The 21,455-nt window shown below is 42.6% G+C and overlaps 1 protein-coding gene across 1 annotated transcript in view; it reads left to right on the top strand.

The window, feature by feature from the left end:
* PRELP (proline and arginine rich end leucine rich repeat protein) overlaps positions 1 to 20,212 on the top strand; it is a 36,532-nt gene extending 16,320 nt beyond the window's left edge. Inside the window, exons 2-3 of the mRNA XM_081010221.1 lie at positions 9,699 to 10,644; positions 15,479 to 20,212. Coding sequence (XP_080866347.1) covers positions 9,714 to 10,644; positions 15,479 to 15,654 — 1,107 coding nt within the window. The 5' untranslated portion in view covers positions 9,699 to 9,713 and the 3' untranslated portion in view covers positions 15,655 to 20,212. The remainder of the gene's footprint in view (positions 1 to 9,698; positions 10,645 to 15,478) is intronic.
* The last annotated feature ends 1,243 nt before the right edge of the window (positions 20,213 to 21,455 follow it).

Raw genomic sequence — 21,455 nt, 5'->3', positions numbered from 1 at the left:
CCTTTGTGTACTGCGCTGAATATTTCCAGCACTATCTCCAACTTTCGATGTATTGCATGGAACATTTCTGCACCATCACATTACATTTGCAACAACAGCGGTAGGAAATAAAGTAACACACTTGGAGCAGTGATATGTGAGAGGCTTCCAGGCCTACAGTGCCAGGTTGCTCTGTAAATCATTTTGACCCATGTCACTTGAGCAAGTAAGAAAACACAGGGCGAGTCTGTATACTTCTTCTTTTTTTAAGCCAATGTAATCAAGACTACAAGCTCTGTGTCAATCTAATGGCTTGTCTAAGAGAGAAGCAAGATGCTTTGTACACATTTTCACACACCATCCTGTAATCCTATGGAAGTGTATCTCTGCTGAATTGACTTTAGGTTAGCTTTGACTGGTAATCTTCCTTCTTGCAGAAGCCTATCTGCTTAGCAAGTCTGTTCAAAGGCGGGTCAACTGCTGTCAAAATTTCAAAAATCCATTGTCACAGTACCATGTCTGGGTATTAGCATAAATGTGGCTTGTGATTACAGGCCTATAACCCACTTTAGCTAAGTAGTTATATTGTTAATTTTCAGGGCTTGCCTCTGCTTAAAAACCTCCAATGAAGGAGAGCTCACCAACTTCAAATGGGGTCCATTCCACTGTTGAATAGTTCTTACTGCCAAAAGTTCTTCCTGATGATGAGTCGTGATCTCCTTTTGCAACTTGAATCTATTGGGTCCTAGCCTCAGAGCAGGAGAAAACAAGCTTGCTCCATCTTCCATGTGACAGCCCTTTAGATATTTGAAGATGGTTATCATATCTCAATCTCCTTTTTTCCAGGCTAAATATACCCAACTCCTTCAACCATTCCTCATAAGGCTTGGTTTCCAGACCCTTGATCATCTTGGTTGCGCTACTCTGCACATGTTCCAGCTTGTTCATATCCTTGTTAAATTTGGGGGCCCAGAACTGGACCCAGCCTCCAGATGTGGTCTGACCAAGGCAGAATAGAGTGGGACTATGATTTCATTTTTAAGCCATATAGCTCTCAAATAAGCATGGCCTATGTTTTTCAGGGCTTTTATCTTTGTGCTTTTCTTTCTTTCTTTCTTTCTTTCTTTCTTTCTTTCTTTCTTTCTTTCTTTCTTGTCATCCACACTTCTGTTTGCCCCAATGCTTTCCCTTGGGAAAAGCTGCAGTTTAGCACTGAATTGGACCAAACGGCAATAAGGTTTCCGCTGATTGCTACTTGTTCCAGTTTAACACCAAAGACCAGATTTTCTTTGGGAAAATGACAGAACAAAGGCCAAATTGCTCAGACCTGTACCTAGAAAGCATGGAATAAGCGGAAAACCACTTGGACTCGTGTTTTCTAAGCACGGGACAAACGAAAGCATCAATGAGCCCTTTCTTTCGCTACTAGTATGATAATCTCTGGACGTAACATCTGACTTGTTGCCACTTCTGTGGCCTTTCATACCTGGAAGGTTACTCTTTTGGTAGCAAGTGTCATCCAGTGGGCCATATATGAGCTGTAATTCCACATACATGGAAAAGAAGCTAATAATATTCAAGTTCACTAGCAGCATCTTAAGCAATAAGGAACTTGGTTTTACAGCATGAGGCTAGAGAACTGAAAAGAGTCAGCCTGTAAGCATTTCTTTAGTACAATAAAACACGACTGCCGGGCCTCGGCAAAAACGGACTCTTGTGAGCACTATTATAAGATAGAGTTAAGCCACACAGGCTTCATGTATCCGATTCTTCAGAAATCCCCTGCAGCTCAGAACATTTCTCTTATCTTGCTTTACTTACAAAGGCCGTGTTCCCAGATGTGGGGAAATTGAACATATTGGTAGGCTGCACAGCACAGCAAGCAGAGCAACCAATATGTGCATTGCTCTGCCACAGTGAAATTAATAGGACAGAATAGGTCTGCCTGCCTGTGTGGCACAGAGATGCACAACTCTGTTTATCTCTGTGGTTGCTCATTGTGTGCGGGTGTTAGTACAAATAGGAGGGGGAGTGTGGCATATGGGTCAGAGCAGGACAATTTGGGCCCATTGCCATGACTGGAATAGGCTCTGAATAGGCCCTTTTAATGGGTTGAAAGGTGTATACTTTAAAAACTAGAAATCTCTCTCTCTGTGTGTGTTCAGTTGGGTTTGGGCAGCGCCACATTTAGGTGCTGAGCTGAGGGGGCACAAAATTATGATGATGATATCACCTATATTTGTACAGGTCATACTGAGAAGGTCCATAAAAAGCAGCTGTACCAAAAATAATTATTGTGAAAATAAGGAATATTGGGGGGCACCCAATTTTTTTCTTGCACCATATTATCAGAGTCTGGTCCTGGTTTGTGATTTGTCAGTTGATCCAAAAGAGCTGCATGGGGGGGGGGGGAGAGAGAGAGAGAGAGAGAGAGAGAGAGAGAGAGAGCGCTACCTGTGCATTTTAATGGAGATATTTCAGTTCCTAGAGTTACACCAGCTTGACTCAGTGTTTCCAGCGTGACCAATCGCAGAATACATTCTAATAGACCACAGTTAGGAGCTGCTCTGTTAGGTGAAATAAGCAGAAGGAGCTGCAAAATTCAACATGGTCCCTTGACTTTAAATCTTGTGATTGGATTTGTTTTCAAAAGTCAACAACTGGAGGGCCACGGGTCCAGTGTTTTAATACAATTCTGCAGAGAGACTCTGGAAAAGTTTCCAAAACAAGCACAATGACTTGCCTATGGTTGCAAAGGAAGTTTGTGACAGAGTATGGGCCTGAAACCATTTCTTTTCTGCCCAAGGGAGAAGCTTGCTCCTGTTTTGCTGGTTGCTGTAGTTGAGAGCCTGACAGCACCCTTAAGACTATTTGGTACTGATTCATTGTCTTGTGAGTCAGCTTCCATATTAAGCATAGATCACTAAGGCGATATTTCCATTGAACGTGTTCCAAAGCTGCAATAAACCATTTTGGCAGAACTTCTAATGGCTCCAGTGCCCCTTGGCACCATTTGAGGCTCCTAAGTTAATTAGGCCCTGCTTGTGCATTTTTACAACTGAGAGAAAAAGTGTGGTGCAGATTTCAGTGCAGGCGCTTGGTGGCAGTGCTGTTAAAATATCCATTTGTGCTGAAGTGGAACACTGTGGTTCAAAGCTGTCAGGATTTTTCCACGCTCAGTAGGAGGATGCCAGGAAACGAAGAAAGTAACCTCGCCCACCTCATCACACCCCAGCTAAGCAACTTTCCCTTTCCTCTCCATATGTTCTGACAATTTGCATTCACATTTGCCAGATACATTGTGTTGGTGTATTCGCAACCTTGGAACCTCGGCGGCGTTGCTCCTGCCTTGCTAAGGATTTAATAAGTTGACGGTTGCAAAATCTCTTGGACCCAGCCATTTCCCTAGCATGGCTTTAATGATGACAACCACTGTGCCTGTTTGGATCCAACTGCCTTGTGCTTCAGGGTTTTAAAGACCAGATGTCCAAAGCACTTCTCCCTTCTCTGTGTGTGTCACATTCTTTTAAAAATCTGGCCATAATTGGAGCTGTGTTTGGTATGCTGAAAAATCTGCCACTTACTTTGATGCCTAATGAGAACCAAGTCCTTAGGAAGCCTGATGGATGGAGTGACGGAAAGCATGGGAAAACTTAATTCCATAATTTGAGTATTATTTTCTTTTTATTGATGACATCCTATGTTCTCTGGGTGGCACAGCTAAATATGGCTAGGATACAATATGGAAAATAAAATAAATCACAATTACCGTTTAAGACACAGCCCAGCAGAGATTAAGCAACACAATTAAGCATGAATAAGTCCTTAAAAATTTAAAGGATTGACTGATACAGAGTCAGAACGGTTTCAGAATGAGACGGAACTTAATGTGGTTAAAAAAGTAAAATACCTAGGGGTAAACATAACAGCAAAAAATCTAAGTCTATTTAAGGACAATTATGAAAAATGCTGGACAGAAATTAAGAGAGACTTAGATAGTTGGTCAAAATTGAAACTTTCTTTGTTAGGCCGAATTGCTGCTATCAAGATGAATGTATTGCCAAGGATGTTGTTTTTATTTCAAACACTTCAGGTCTTGGACAAAACGGGGTGCTTTCAGAAGTGGCAGAGAGACATTTCTAAGTTTGTCTGGCAGGGCAAAAAGCCCAGAATTAAGTTTAAGATATTAACTGATGCAAAACAAAGAGGGGGCTTTGCCCTGCCAGACTTAAAGTTGTATTATGAAGCCGCAGCGTTCTGCTGGCTAAAAGACTGGCTACTTCTTGAGGACACTGATGTGCTAGATTTGGAAGGGTTTAACAATGCTTTTGGATGGCATGCATATTTATGGTATGACAAGGTTAAAGCAAATAAGGCCTTTAAGAACCATATTGTCAGAAAATCATTGTTTAATGTCTGGACAAAATATAAAGACTTGCTGGAAAATAAAACACCAAGGTGGCTTTCACCTTTGGAAGCCAAGGCCCGAAAAAGACCCAATATGGAGGCTAAATGGCCAAAATATTGGGAAATACTAGAAAAGGATGGAGACAATTGGAAATTGCAGAGTTTGGAGAAAATGAAAGACAAAGTGCGAGATTGGTTACATTACGCTCAGATTAAAGAAGTTTTTAAAAATGATAAAAAACTAGGGTTCCAGGTGGAGAAATCGAAATTAGAAACAGAATTGTTAGAACCAAAGATTAAGGTACTTTCAAGGATGTATAACTTGCTGTTGAAATGGAATACACAAGATGAAACGGTTAAATCGGCTATGATAAGGTGGGCACAGGACATTGGGCATAATATCATGTTTGAGGACTGGGAGAGGTTGTGGAGCAATGGATTGAAATTTACTGCATGTAACGCTCTGAAAGAAAATGTAATGAAAATGATTTATAGATGGTATATGACCCCAGTCAAACTTGCCAAAATTTACCACCTGTCTGATAATAAGTGTTGGAAATGCAAAGAGTGTGAGGGAACGTTCTTCCACCTCTGGTGGACTTGCCCTAAAGTGAAGGCATTCTGGGAAATGATTTATAATGAACTGAAAAAGGTATTTAAATATACCTTCACTAAGAAACCAGAGGCCTTCCTTTTGGGTATTGTCGGCCAAGGGGTGGCAAAGAAGGACCAGACATTTTTTATGTATGCAACAACAGCAGCAAGGATACTTCTCGCAAAACATTGGAAAACTCAAGATCTACCCACACTGGAAGAATGGCAGATACAACTGATAGACTACATGGAACTGGCTGAAATGACCGGCAGAATCCGTGACCTGGGAGAAGAGAGGATTGAGGAGGACTGGAAGAAATTTAAGAACTATTTACAAAAGTACTGTAATTTGAGTGAATGCTAAACAAGACGCTAGATCAAAATAACTGAGCACCACTAAATTTAGAAGTTTTTAAGAAAATAAGTAAGATTGTGAAATTTAGCTCCTTTTGAGAATTATAAGATTATGAAATATAAGGGATATAAGAATTTTAAATAAGATGATAAATTGCTGACAAAACGTTATAACGATGAAAGTGGGAGCGGGAGATGTGAGGAAGTCTAAAGAAAATGTGAAAATATGTTAAGATCAATGTTACATTGTTTATTATGTTTATTTTTATTGTAAAACTTAATAAATTGCTTTAAAAAAAAATAAAAATTTAAAGGATACACTAATAAAAGTAGGATGGTGGTGGGTGTGCAATTGAATTCCAATCTTCAGTGCTACCACACAAAATAATTTGGACCCAGAATTAGATAGATCCCCAAATACTTATTAGGATATATCACAAGCAGAGAACAGGAGTGAGTAAATGAAGTCATCATGAGAATAATAAAAAGAATCATTGTGTATGTTGGCACCCTTTTTTCTCTAGTTCAGCTTTCCCATGCAAACAATTAGCTTTGTGCAAGATGCACGTTTGGGTGGATCAAAAGCTGTTGTGTTATTTTGCACAGGATTCAAACAGGGCAGGATGGAAAGTTAAAATGCCTCCCATCAAATGCTGCAAGCAATTAAAAAAAAAAAAATATTGAAGGAGCCACAGTCCAAATACATAGGTATAGGTGCATGATTCTTGTTTCCCTTCCTCACATGAAAAATGAAGAGATGGTAGACATTAGCTTTTCAGTAAGAAGACAGCAGTTCTCTGCACCTTTCTCAGCTGCTATTACACCTACAGGTTCTTTACAGCTTTCAAGGACATTGTTGTACAGGCTACAATTTGCTCACATTTCCTTCACAGCTGTGACCATGAGAAGCCCTCTTATTCCTCTGACACTCTTGAGAATAAGGGCCTTTCCAGATGGTTGTTTAAGAAGAGGATGCTATTCTTCAGTAAGATATTTATGCTAGACCTACTCTAGAAGTGGCTGTGTGGTGTCCCAGTTTCTATGCAATGAAGGGAAGGGCAGCCTTGTTGCAGAAGTTAGCGATGCTTATGCTTGCAAACAAGGTAGATGTGCTCTTTGTTTTCAAGATGAAGGATACACACACAATTGAAAGGATGGTGCTGAAAAAAGAAATGAGGTATTCTGAAAATGGAACTGGCTAGCAGGTGCTCCTCAGTTTTTCTAAAACATATACTTAAAAAGCTGTCCGAGTGTAATCATCACCATCATCAATAAAACAGCCATTTTTAAAAGGTACGGAATGCTGTGGGATTGGGAGGAAAAGATACAACGGAGAACTTTGTATGTTTTACAGCATTGGCTGTCCATCTATAGAATTCATTAAAAGAGATATATAAATAAGACAACAGGCCTAAACAATTTTCAACTGCAGGGTTTGTTGCACAAATCACTTCCTTTTGGTATCGTAAAAAGGAGATGAGATGGCAAGCTGTAAGCACATGATTTATGAAAAACCAAAAACCAAATATATGCACTGCAATACGTATTCATGAGCTTAGGCAATGCCCTTGGTAAAGGCAGGTGCTCTCCCTTTTCCAGGGAATCCTCCTGTACTCAAGGCTGGAAGCCAGCTGTGCTGATGGCACGAGGGGCACTGATCCAAGGTTAGGTTGCCAGGCTGCAAGATGGGGATCGCATTTATCTCTTTCACAAATCCACAGCTGTGAAAAGAAAGCTATGAAAATTGAAGATATTGAGTGCAGTATTCAACTAAGTTGACTGATTTAACTTAATGAACATGACTGTGTTAGGACTACAGATTTCACTAGGTCTGCTCTGAGTGCAACTTAGTTGACTACCACCATAAAGCAGTACATCTAGTTCCTTAAAGTATGAGTCAAGGAACCAGAAAATGGAACAAAAGAACCCCACATCTTAGCATTCTCTTCTAGTTTTGATGGCAAATATTCCTTGTTTGTTTATTGGCTGTATGCATGTTCTCCAAACATTTACTGAATATCTTAGGCATCCACATTTGATGTACAAATATTTGCAAGGTTTGACAGTTCTCTGTTGGCTGATGTGATCAGCATTTGATAGCATATTTTTTATTAATATTTTTTATTAGTTTTCATTTATAAAAATCCAATAAAAGCCACATTAATACAACACCAAATTATAATACAATTAAAAAAGCCAATTATCCAATACCAAATTAAACTATTTTGAATGACTTCCCGTGTTCTGGATTTCAGGGAATTATGTTCTTATTTCGTCCTGCTCCAATACTTTTAGTTAGTCCAAATACGACAGTTCCGATCTTGAGCCTTTATTTTAACAGCCACTGATCTGATCTGATGGCTTTCATCTGCATTTGATAGCATCTTACATGCAGTAGCAGACAGCATCTGACATGTAGCTGTCAGCAGCTGTCAATAGCTGTCAACAGACATGCAGTAGCAATTAGCATTTGGAAGTAATTTCAATAGTTAATTTGCAACAACACATTTTAGTTAATTAGTTTACTAATTAAAATTAAATTAATCAAAACAAATTAATGTAACAAATAACAAATTTCAACATCAAAATATCATTGTTGAAATTTGAAAATTAAGCAGATTTTGAAATTTTGCTAAATATAGTATGAGCTCTAGCGGAAAGTACCTGAGCTCAAAGCCTGGGGTTGTATCCAATCCTAGTTCTATTCAGAGTTTAACTATCATAGGATCATAGAATTGCAGAGTTGGGAGGTACAATAAGGGTCATTTAGTCCAGCCCCCTACAATGCAGGAATCCTGCCCACAGCCATCCCTGGAGTGGGCATGAACCACCAATCCTCTGATTTAAAATCTTTAAGACCTAAAAAAAAAGTTTTTAAGGCTGTTCTTGAATTTTTTTATATTGGCTAAGTCGGTTTATAACTGATGTGCATTTATTGTACTGCTGTACTGTAATACTAATTTTTGAAAGCCAGTTTGCCAGGATCTTGTCCTAAAAGGTGGAATATAGATAGGTCCATTAATTTCACTAGGTCTACTCTGAGCAGAACTTATTTAGTGATGACCCTTTACCTTTTTCTTTACCACTAACAGCCAACTCCTTACCAGTCATACCCTTCTTAAGTCTTCGTCCCTGGCTTGAATGTGCACTTGAACCCTGTTAATGCCTCTTCATTGCCTGGCTGGAGGACAGAGCAGGATGTATGAGTGTGTGTGGAAACCAGCCTCCAGCACAAATATAAGATTTACATGCATTGCTTTGCCCACTTTTGCCTCTGGCCCTGGATGCCACTGGCACGTGGCCCCCAGAAGGTGGGCCAGAAGAGAATGTGACTTTTGAGCTGAAGAAGGTTCTCTACCCCCTGGTATACAGGATTGCAGAGGCGTAGTTGGGGGGGCATTGTGCACTGGGTGCCACATCATGGGGGGCGGCGCTTACCATGGGGCCTGCAGTGTGCTCAAGCCATGCGTCCCTCCTGGGTGTGATGTGGTGGTTCAGGTGCCTGCAGGATCCACACTGACTGAAACAGCAGTATGGGGCTTGCGTCTGCCCACCGCCTCCCCCTCAGCCACCCTACAGCTGAAGGGGAGGCGGCAGGCGGACTCCTTGGAGGCTCCGTGGCGTGTCCTGCTCCATTGCGCCCCACTCCATGGGCGGCTTGCCCCACCTCCAGGCACCTTAACAGCTAGCTATGCCACTGCAGGATTGCTCTGCCTGACCATAAAAAGTTGTGCACCAAATAAGCTATGTACTACTGGCCATTAAAGCACACACACACACTTCACTTTTGCACCTAAAAGTACTCTGGTTGGGGAAATCCATGTTGGGATTCAAGCCTTTATCAGGAGAAACTGGCCACTCTCCAGGCACCCGGCTTGATCTCCTGTTGACCTCCCTGTCTGCATTCCCCAGCAGGATACAGGCTAGGTCGCGATAGGCGATCCTTCTCGGCGTGAGAAGAACACACCCCTCTTTCCTGCCCCCCCAGGCAGGGGAAAGAGATAGACAGAAACGTATTTACATTCCTTTATTTCTGTCTTTGCAGCGTTACAAAAATCATGACCGCTCTCTTCAAGCTTCAGCAGTCGAGAGACAAACTCCTCCTGTACTTCCTGTACAGCTCATATTACACTCTGAGCTAATTCCGGTGCCCTCTGCACTGTGAATTGACTGTCCCTCTGTTTCCCACGGAACAGTCCCAACATTCCCATTATGTTTTGCTTTCAAGCTACCAGCTCGCGGCCGCATTGCTTCTATATCGTAACAATCCAGTGCTGGAGAAAAGGGATAGCAACACTAAGTTAATGTCCAATATGTATGTGTCATGGTCCTATTTTCGATGGTTTCTTCTTGTCTTCTAACAGGTGACTGTCTAGACCATGAAGGGGCTTGCCAGACTGATTTTCCCACTCATTCTTGTGCTGATTTGTGAGGTGAATGGACAGAAGCGCAAGCCTGGAAGAAAGCGTGCTACTCCTCCACCCTCTGAACCAGTTGAACCTACAGAATTGCCTCCGCCTCTGCCACCTGGACCTCCCTCAGTTTTCCCAGACTGCCCTAGAGAATGTTTCTGCCCTCCAGATTTCCCTTCAGCCATTTACTGTGATAGCCGCAACCTGAGAAAAGTGCCCATTTTCCCACCCAGGGCCCATTATATCTACCTGCAGAATAACTTCATTGATGAGCTTCCTGAGGAGTCCTTCAAGAATGCCACAGAGCTGAGGTGGATTAATCTGGATAACAACCGCATCGCAAAGGTGAACAAGAAGGTGCTGGATAGTTTGGAAAGCCTTATGTTCCTGTACATGGAGAAGAATCATCTTAGGGAAGTACCCAACAATTTGCCTCCCAATCTGGAACAACTTCGGCTGAGCAGGAACCGGATCTCTAAGATCCCTGCTGGTGTATTCAACAAGCTGAATCACCTCATCCTCTTAGACCTTCATCACAATGAGCTGAATGATGGAAACTTCAACAAAAATACTTTCAAGGGGCTCAAGAACCTCATGCAGCTCAACTTAGCTCACAACAGGCTACACAAGATGCCACCTTCGGTTCCCAATGCAATCCACCAGCTCTTCCTAGACGAGAATCAAATCGAAGACATCCCCAACAACTACTTCAAAGATTTCCCTAACTTGGCGTTCATTAGGCTTAACTACAACAAGCTCTCCGACAAAGGACTGCCCAAGAATTCCTTCAACCTCACTAACTTGCTGGTGTTGCACTTGGCATACAACAACCTCACCAACATCCCCTACATCAACTCCAAGCTGGAGCACCTCTACTTGAATAACAATTCCATTGAAAGTGAGTCAGCAGAGATCTGCAGGTGGCTAGGCTTACAGGAGAACATGTGGCAGAACCCCAGAGTCGGACACGACTGGCCCGTACGGGCAGGGGTACCTTTACCTTTACCTTTACCTTAGGGATGCGGGTGGCGCTGTGGGTAAAACCTCAGCGCCTAGGACTTGCCGATCGTCAGGTCGGTGGTTTGAATCCCCACGGCGGGGTGCGCTCCCGTTGCTCGGTCCCAGCGCCTGCCAACCTAGCAGTTCGAAAGCACCCCCGGGTACAAGTAGATAAATAGGGACCGCTTACTAGCGGGAAGGTAAATGGTGTTTCCGTGTGCTGCGCTGGCTCGCCAGATGCAGCTTGTCACGCTGGCCACGTGACCCGGAAGTGTCTTCGGACAGCGCTGGCCCCCGGCCTCTTAAGCGAGATGGGCGCGCAACCCCAGAGTCGGACACGACTGGCCTGTACGGGCAGGGGTACCTTTACCTTTACCTTTACCTTACAGGAGAACATGTGGCAGAACCAAGCTACCTAAGAATGGTCATCAAGGCCAGTCCAAGACATTTTGCTTCCTGAGGTGAAGCAGCAAATGGTGCCCAAGTCAAGATATATAGTGCCCATACTTTTTATCTGAGGCAGAAAATCTAGCCAATGCTTTTGGGCCATACACTTTTGGGCAAAGCCCGTGTCAGTTCATAGGACAGGTGTCATCCCACAGACTGCGCAAGCACAGTCATGGGAATAACAAAGCCCTTACTACCCCCAGATGTTTGTGCTGCTGGAGCTCCCACCACCTGCTGCCTTGATTGAAAACATCTGCAGGAGAGCAGGAATGCAGAATCCTTTCCAGAAATTCTAAGCAAGCAAAGGAAACAATAAGCCATGAAACAACCGGCCCAAGTGCTATTTCCACCCCCCCTCACTTTGCTTTAAACTTTTGGCACTCTGGAAGAGCAGTGGGTTAGGCCAATGAAGCCAACTTATACAATGGGCTCCAAAGAGAGAAAATGTAGTTAAATTCTGAGTAACTTTATTCACATCTGGCAGCTCAAGGCAAAAACATTTCATTTGAACCAGGCTAGCTCATTGATGCAACATTTATGACTACCGTGCTCAACAGAACACAGGCAGGATCTAAGACTAATGATTCTTGTGTTAAAATTACAAGTTTTTGTTTTAAATTCATAACTTAGATTCACACGCCTTGGAGTCTCTAGTCTAAGGTTATCCTAAGGTCACACTTTACATCTTTTATTAGCAAGTACAAAGGCTAGAGACCTACTTTTAGAAGCAGGGAAATGTGGAGCTCAGATTTAGGGGCTTCTTCTTCTTAACCCCACAGCATTCAAGTTGACACTTAGCTTGGATATCACCTAGAAAATGCAATGGGACTTGCCCCGTTTCAGGAGGCACTCCCAAACTTCTTAACCCCTTGGGGAGTTTTCTCAGGATTAAGACCTAAAGGGTTTTAAAATTTCTTTTGAACAGATAAGCATGTGTTTCACAGCATCAGTTGTTCCATCTGTGCAGTAAGGATAAAAGCATTTTGCACAGCAGGGATGTGATACTTGTGGGTGCAGATATTTTACTAAATGGTAATGGGGTCTCATTAGTGCTTCAGTTTGAGGGTACTAATTACTTCATTAGTTACTTTCAGTTAGAGATGCACTCCAGCAAAAGACATCACCACCCTTGCCCTTTGCTCTGCCTAGGTTGCTACATGAGGGAAAATATAATATAAGGAGAATCAACCTTTTGGGGACTGTGTAGGTGGTGTTCAACTAAGTTTACTCAGAGTAGAACCACAGAAATTAATGACAGGAAATAAGTTTAAATGGGTCTACTGTGACTAAAATGTTATTGACTACCACCCAGTGGGTACATTTTGAACTTTAAGGGCGGGCCATGGGTGCCAGTCACAAAATGGCTGCCGTCAGGATGTGGCATAACAAGAAATGGCTGCCACTCCTCAAAGAGCAGAAAAAGAGAAGCACTTTGCACCTCTCCTCTGCTCAAATTGGATAGGAAGGTGGGTGTCCAAGCATGACAGATAATGAAATGTTGGCATGTTTAATTGGCAATGTAAGAGAGGCTAAGCCAGTGCAGACAGGAACTGATTAGGAAGAGCCAACATCTCTCTTATGTTGTGAGTTTTTTTAATGGGTTAGGTACAAAGGCCTTTTGCAGACACCATAGGAGGTACTGGTGGGCACACTGGTGACCATGGGCACCAAGTTGGTGACCCCATCCTAGCCGTGCCCCCTAATATTCTCAAGATAACTGAAACAATAAAAGAAGAAATGGCATGGATATAATCCTTAGCTTGTGCCATGGCATGAAATATAAACTGTTTGCACTGAGATTCAAGTGCACATATGGTTCATGATTTAGCAACAGGAAGCAAATTCTGATTCATGAACTCTTATAATTAAGATTGCTGTTAATCATAATTGCATTGCTTATAATGTGCAATGCCTTGGAGCCAAGCATGGCTTTTTACCAACCTCTTTGCCTTACATCCTCAGCTGGTTCCCTTAAAAAGGTTTTTCCCCCTCTCTCTTAATAATAGGTGCCACCCCTACCCTGGCTTCTCTAGGAAGGTGGAAATATATCAGCTTGCTTCTGTTATATATTTTTAAAGCCCAGGTATCTGGCTTTCAGAAGCATAAGCACAGGAAAGCAATTGATCAAATGAAGGCTTTGTTGTGCTATGAACAAGTTCCAAATCTGATGCAAGGTTTGCCACATTGTTCACGTTGCATAGCTTAAAAAAAAAAAAAGCTGGCTCAGGGTGGGAGTTGGATGGGGACTGTGGCTTCATTAGTCTCTGCCATAGTCCTAATGAGAATTGGACCCCCCCCTTCTCTCTCTCTCTCTCTCTCTCTCTCTCTCTCACACACACACACACACACACACACACACACCATGAGTCTGATACTTGCAATGCCAACAACCCCCTGATCCTTTGTCTAACAGGCTTGTTGAAATCCCCAAGTAGAGTCAAAGGTGGCTTGTTGATATCTAAATCCCATGCCATTGACACAGAGGAGGAAAGAAGCATATGTAAACATAATTTTACTAACCAGCACTACCAGTACTCCAGGTTGGCTTTGCCTAAACATGGTACAAAAGAGTATTAGACTTTACTCTTACTCAGTACTTTCACCAGTGATGTGTGCCTTTGGATAATTGATCAGACTTCAGGGAAGTGTTATAAAGAGGGTGGGGGCAGAGCCAGTCAGGGCTAGGGATGAATAATATTGTAACCTAAATAAGAGTAAATGTCTGCTAAGCAACAGATAAATTAACACCTAAAAACTGGGCCTTTTAAGAAAGGCTGTAGTAGTTGGCTACTTGATAACCAGCCTTCTGTATAGCCCTCTGAGCACTAGGGATTCAGGTATGACCAACACTTTGGGCCTCCAGATATTGCTAGATTACAATTTCCATTAGTCTTGATTGTCACACTGGCTGAGGCTGATGGAGTCTGGGAACATTTGGAGGAGCATAGGTTAGTGATCCCTGAATTACAGAATACTTAAGGTTCTTTGAAGAATAGACCAAAGGAAGAGGTTGGATGTTTTCCTGCTTAAATAATGGCCTACTTTGTTAGTTAGGTTTTTTTAAAAAAACCAACAACTGTTTTCCCCCTTTAAATAATGTTAGCCAGTATTTATAAATCACAATCAGCAAAGGCCCAGTAACTTGTTTATTTTATCTTCATAACATCGCCAGCGAGGGAGCCATTTGAATAGTTTCATTTTACAATAATAATACGGATGCGAGTCTTCATTAGCCTGAGGCCATCTAGTGTTATGTTTGAGCAGGTCTTTGGAACCTAGAAGTGGAACAACACTGTTCTGTTGATATAATGCTGCTGCTGCTTATCATCACCATCTCAGTGGCACTGAATGTCTCTTACCAAAAGTAACTTGAAGGGTATGCAAGATCCCCTGTAGAAATACATGTCTGTGTTGTTGGTATGGTAGGACTCAGATGGCAGAGGTGCATAGGAGGGCAGTGGGGGCCTCGGAGCAGAGTTCCGGGTCTTCCTAAGCCTCTTCCTTCTCTCCTCCCCCCCCCTTTTTGCCCAGAATCAGAGCTGCTCAGTGACAAATGCAGACTGATTCCAAGGCTTAACCTGCAGAGAGACCCAGTGGCCAGTTTGTCTTCCATATGGGAAACTGAGTGCAAGTTTCTCAGTTTTCTCCGTGTGGTTCACAACGAGCAAAACTTGTATTGCTTACGTAAATGCATCCCATCACTTTAGCAATCAATAGTTATACATGAATGAAGTCACATATCCGTACCAAGCATTTAGTTACATCTTTACATCGGATCTGCTTTAAGATTGGAATGTACAGATTGCAATATTGTGTACTAGTCTGAATATGCTAAACACGAAGCTGTGTTACATTAATCCCTTTTCTAAGCAGCCTTGGAATGTGACATTCACCCCTTTCTAACATGTTATATCTATGTGCATTTAAAGCTATGTTCACTTTTGTGGTGTGGGTACACACAACAGCATTGTTGCCAACCTCTTTTGAAAGATGTCTGTATTATCTATAAACTAGATTATACAGGCCTATGAAATGAGCGGGGGGAGGGTGATATGGGACTTGAGAAATGAGCTGAGAAAGCCCTTGTTCGAAGCAGACAAGGAGGATTTCTCCAGATATTTCACAATGATGAATGGAAACATAGGTCTTAAGGCCAAAAGGGACAACTGCATTACCTTGGATTTTGAATTGACGATTGGTGGAAGCTCAGAGGGTGAAAAGAGAAGTGCAGAATCAAATATCTTGGCTCTCCTAACTTACTGCTGTGCTTTCTTTTCTCTGTTTAGAAATCAACGGGACCCAGATTTGCCCCAATTCTATGGTCGCTTTCCACGATCCGTCCTCAGATTTCGAAAACGTGCCCCGTCTTCGCTATCTGCGCCTGGATGGCAACCATCTGAAGCCACCGATCCCCTTGGACCTGATGATGTGCTTCCGACTCTTGCAATCTGTCGTGTTCTAAGCCTCGCAGCAATCGCCACTCCTCTGGGACTTTGGCTTTGCACAGTGACTTGATTTCAGTCTATGTTAGACATGGGGAATATATGTTATCATCCCTACCCTGACCTTGCTGCCCCAGTGCCTTCTCTTGACTGCTCCATTCTGCTGCCTCCTCCTCCTTCTGTTGCAGGAAACTCTGCGGGTCTTGTTTTACACAGCCTCTTACGGAGTCTCCTAGGAGAGTTCCACAGATTCCTCTTTGATATGTGTATTATCCACAGAAGTGCTAGAAGTCACAGTAATACTGGCTTCTTAAATACCAACTCCTTAATTTGTCTCAAAATTAGAGAAGAGAACACACCCAGATGCAGTATTTGTGTTGTACTCTTGCTGTCTAACACTTCAGATAGAGTTATTTGCACCCACCCACCCCTAGCCAACAACATGAAGCTTATAAAAGAAGTTGGATTTGTTATTATTTATCGAGACCAAAAAGAAGAAGAAGAGGAAGCAATTTCATTTAAATAGGTAAAATTTCAAAGTGCCATTTGTCTAATAAGGATGCTGGATCAAAAGGAAAGGGATATTCAAATTTATTTATAGATGACGGGCACTCATAAATACCATGGTAATAGGAACACCATACTGTGGCATGTGCTAATCAATAGATAAAAGTGCATAGCAGATTGTATTCTGTGGAGCCAGTGCATTGTGGGTACAATGAAGAGTGACTAAGAACAGATATTCCCCCCGTTTATGCCCTTATGGGATGATACGGGTGATGGTAGCAACATAATGACAGTATGTTACCTGAGTTGCCAAACATAATGTGATCACCGAGATTCGGGTGATGGTACTTTAACAGCACCATTTTAAAATGAGAATAATTGCTTGATTAATTACTCATTCTCTTCTCCACAGTATAATTCCACTTCAGTTTGCTACTGTGACACAAGTACAGTACTAGAGAGAAATTTCCAAAGGATAGAACGGTGTACCTGGAAAGGACAATCCCATTGCCATGATGATTTGAAGGATATGGCCATATCTTCTGGGTCGTGTGTATGTGTTTGTATGTGGGAGTCTTTTTGCATAAGAGGCTGCTTATCAGAATGCTCTGTTGCCTCACTAGCTTTCACACAATTTCCCTTTGCAATGTCTATGCAGGACAGATGTCACAAAGGAAATTGTGCCTCCCCATCCTTCAGGCAATGTCCCCTTGAAGCTCTCAAGCATAATGTTGCTTTCCTTTCAGTAAAATTACTCAAAGAGGAGGAGCAACGGCATGCCAAAATACAGTTGAGAAAAGCTGTGGGAATATGGAACTGAGCTAGCATGGACTATTCTCTTGGACTAGGAACAATAAACATACGGTATATTGTTATGTTAGAAACAACTAACAGATATTAATAGAGTCCCATATAGATGAGTAGATACCCATCCATTGTGTGTATGGGGGGGGTGCAGCAGGGTACCAGTGATGAACCTTAGGCTCTCAAATTCCAGCGGCACCCTGTGAGATGCTAAAATTTGGTGCCCCCACCTTTTGCACTTTGTCATACAGCATTATTGTGGTGCCCCCTACGGTGTGGTGCCCAGTGGGGCCTAACCAGTCATACTAGCCTGAAATAGCTAATGCCTTGCTTGTGGGTAAGGACAGACAGACCCATTAAAGCCTAGTCTGTCCTAGTTCCAGAGGGGGCAAAGTCTATCCCATTCCATTTCTGGGTAGATTTTTAATTGGAAACCTGTAAGAAAAAAAATCGACCTGAGAACACACACTTAAAAAGAGAGAAGTACCGGTACTTGTGAAATGATTTGAGGGCTGTGTGCTGCCTCCATTACTCTCCCCAGGTCTCCTTAAAAAACTTCTAAAAACAGGGTATCAAGCTGTCAAAGCCTGAGTGGCTTGCATTCTGGGCATCTTGCCACTATGTGTCATGAATGCACATAGATCAAGCCCCCCCCCCCCCCGGGAGTGACAGGACAATACCATCTCATTGTTTTCAGGAGGAATTCTGTGGAAAAAGCATGGCCTCCCCAGTCCTTTTTTTTTTTCTGCTGTGCTGCAGTCTCTTTATCTTAGCTTGTCATCTGAACTGGGACTCATGGCTAAGCGCTCTCCTCACTAACCACAAGCTGTAGCCAAAGCCTGCTACCCACCCTACTTTCTGGAGTAAGAACTGAGACTGAGAAAGATGGGCAACACAAGGATTTAAATTTAAGCTGCCCATATGCAATATTCCACACACCAGGCCCTACCAATAAGGTGAAAATTTAGGTGCCGGCCTCCTGCAGCCTAGGGCAGCTTCTGGCTTAATAGCCTCCTGAGTTAAAAGAGAGGCTTTTAAATGGGATTTTGCAAGCACTTCCCATATGACAGTGGCTTTCAACCAGTGTGCACCCTGGGGTGCCTTGAATGATGGTCAAGGGTGCAACGGGCAACACTAGCCTCTGTCCCTCTTTCTTCCCCTCCCTCCTCTGATGCCCTCTCTCATCTCTGCCTACCAAAGGCTTGCACAGCTGTTTATTGGAGTAGCCCTGTCTACAAGCTCCCCAGGTGAATGGTGCCTCTGGGAGGCACCTCTCTTTGCGGCCGGGGGTGGCAGTGGCCGCCTAGAGGACTCCCAAGGAGAGGGGAGAGGAGGCTGAGGGAACAAGGGACGGTGTTCAAAAAAGGGTGAAAGGTTGCCAGCTCTGCAGGCAAGGAGTGACATAACTGGGCTCCTGAGCCCCATAGGGGTGCCACATAAAGAATGTGTTTGGTCAAGGGAGCCGTGGACTCAATAACATTGAAAACCTCTGCCACATGGAAACATTCAGGGGCAGGGCAGCAACTATAGGTGGTGGAAGGGGCTTTGGCCCCCTCAGTATTTGTGCGCAGGGGGCCAAGTCCCCCAATATTGAGGGGGCCACCATCCTTTGCTGGTGATGGGAGAGTGCTCGCATGCTGGGCAGGGGCAGCACAGGCAGAGGGGGGAGATCACCCTCTGTGCTTTCCATATGCCCCTGCTGCTGGGAGAGCACTGGCACGCTAGGTGGGGGTGGGATGCATCATGTGACGCCGGGCCCCCTCAATGTCAGCACCCCTGGAAACATTGCATGAGGATTAGACATCTATGTGACTTTGTCCAGAGCTGTGTCCACAAACACAACTTTACTTGAAAACCCTAGGATTCTGTTCAGAGATCCATTCAAGAAATGTCACAGTCCCCAGGTAACATTCCCACGCAGAGGTGCTTGCGTAATAATTTTGAAATGTCAATTGGTGAACATAAACATTACATCAGAAGGGGACCACAGTGGATAAACAGGGCACAAGACTTTCCTATTTTGCTGACCTATGTGAGTCACTTCCAACACATGGAGCAGTTCTCTTCTCCTAATCACTTGACACCGACTGAGCTATGTTTGCTCAACTCACTTCCATGACTCAGGCCCCTTTTGATCCTCATGATTTGCTCTGCCCCAAGAGCCAGGTTCCACTCTGCACGCTCTCTAAATCCTTCTTTATAGCCAATCAAGTCTTTTTACAGCTTAGTGAAATGAAACTCAGTGGGGGTTTCTTGAAAGAAAATTAGGCTTTGTACCCGTGCATAACTTCTCCAGTTGAGATTCTTCAGTACATTTTCATATTTCAATCTCAGTTCCAAGAGCACTAATGACTCTCCGGTGACTCAGAAAAGCTGATGATTTAGTTCACTGGCCATTCTCATGTTCTCTTCTCCTTTCACATTGGATTTGAAGATTTTGTTATGTGCTTCCCACTTACCTGAGCTGAAAGGCAATGACATGGGGTCTAGCTTTCTTTGGATGAGAGAGCACTGGAGACATAGAGTGTCTTTATAATAATTGAAGTATAAATATGCAAGCAGAGCATAATAGAAATAGAGACTTCTAGAGAAGGCCCTGCACCCTAAGGGGTTTCACCTTCAACCATCAAACAACTCCAGATTCTTCCACTGTCTTCCTGATCCTCTCTTACAATTCAGACTGAAAGACTTGAACATTGAGAAATATCTCCTGTCGTGATTTTTCCTGTAGCCCCTTTATCACTTCTGTTATATTTCACAAACCAGTATGAAGTCAACCATGCTAAATGTAAATGAAGCTCTGCAATCAGCAATATACACAACCTTCCCTCTTCTTTCTTTCTATCTATCATCTATCATCTTATCTAATCAATCTCTGCTCTTTCCAAACCACTGCTTGGGTGGAGCCTTAATCCAAATCCCTTGAAAACAGAGGACTCTGGATTTTGTCCCTAATGACCAAACAACCTCAGTCCACTGGACATCCCTCCGGATAAAACTCAGCATATCCCACTGGTACCCATGTTGGGGTTGGGCATGCTTGGGATCATTTATTTTAATGGAAATGCAGGCATGAAACTTGCTTTTAATTTAATCTATATATCTATCTATGGGGCCATACTTGGCCTTTTGTTACACCAGTGTAAGCTAGCGTAACCCCATTGATATTTGTTGAGTTACTCTGGATTTATGCTTGTAACATTTGGAACATGATCTGCTGGTTTCTTTTTATATCATATTAAATATGTTGTGTAAGTTTCATCTCTATGCTGTGGTAAATTTCATCTGCTAATTTCTGTTAAAGGTACAAAAGAAGATCAAGCCATTTCCCCCTGATCAATTGGTAATCCTATTTCATATGATATCAGCTACACACAGATATATACACACTGATTTGTTTTCAGGGGTTAGATGGTGTTGGGTATCTAATGAGTATCCATAGCTGTCAACGTTTCCCTTTTTTTAAGGGAAATTCCCTTATTCCGAATAGGATTCCTCGCAAGAAAAGGGAAAAGTTGACAGCTACATGAGTATCCATTCTGATTTATGTGGAGGCTAGTTGATGTTGCATCAAAGCAAGGGTTAGCCACACTTTTCAGCATATTTCCCAACATTTTCCTTCTAATAAAAAGTCTCATGTTTTGGGGAAGTCGGCCTGTTTGCAAGATCTCCTAATCAACTTCAACCTGAAGCTGGTATCTGACTGAATCTCACCCAAAAATGGCCACAATCTGGAAGTGCCCCCAATGGATGGGTTCAGCAATAAACTGGTAATGGAAGCTCCCCACCCTCCACCAGTCTCCATATAAGCAGAGAAGCTTCATTTCCTTGATTTTTACATCTTGGCATGCTATTAAAGATGCAGGGTTGTTTTTTTAAAGCTACTACAACAATGTAATATAATTCCCTTTTAATTGCTTGGAAAGCCTGTACAATCATCCATGCACTTCCTGGACTGGGCAGGCTTTATGCATTGAAACTAATCAATCGATCTGTTAATTACATTCAGATTCTTCTTTGCTCTCTTTGACAGCTATTTCCAATTGTATGGTCCAGACAGAGCACAGAATATTCGTCACAAAACAAATGAATTTAATTTAATTTAAACTAAAAGAAAATTCCTAATAATACTGTCAAAATGATTTCATTTCTTATTATGTCATGTTTCTGCCCTCCCCCCCCCCTAAGAAAAATGACTACTACTGCCATAGAAGACCAAAACAGTACTGTAGTACTATTTCTGAGAGGTTTATATGCCTAGTTTCTGCGGATATATCAGTTCCAGGCTCATGTGTGAAATGACACAAGTTATATACCCTTCTCTCAAAGATGGATCTGATTGGCTTCAAATTACTCCCAGGAGCCCTGTGCAAGTAAGAATATATCTATCATCTATCTATATCTATCTATCTATCTATCTATCTATCTATCTATCTATCTATCTCTATCTATCATCTATCTATCTATCTATCTATCTATCTATCTATCTATCTATCTATCTATCATCTAT

Source organism: Podarcis pityusensis, assembly GCF_964106645.2.
Source record: "Podarcis pityusensis genome assembly, chromosome: 6".
Taxonomy (NCBI): Eukaryota; Metazoa; Chordata; class Lepidosauria; order Squamata; family Lacertidae; genus Podarcis; species Podarcis pityusensis.
The sequence above is the reverse complement of the archived record's forward strand: the minus strand, read 5'-3'. Positions and strand labels throughout refer to the sequence as shown.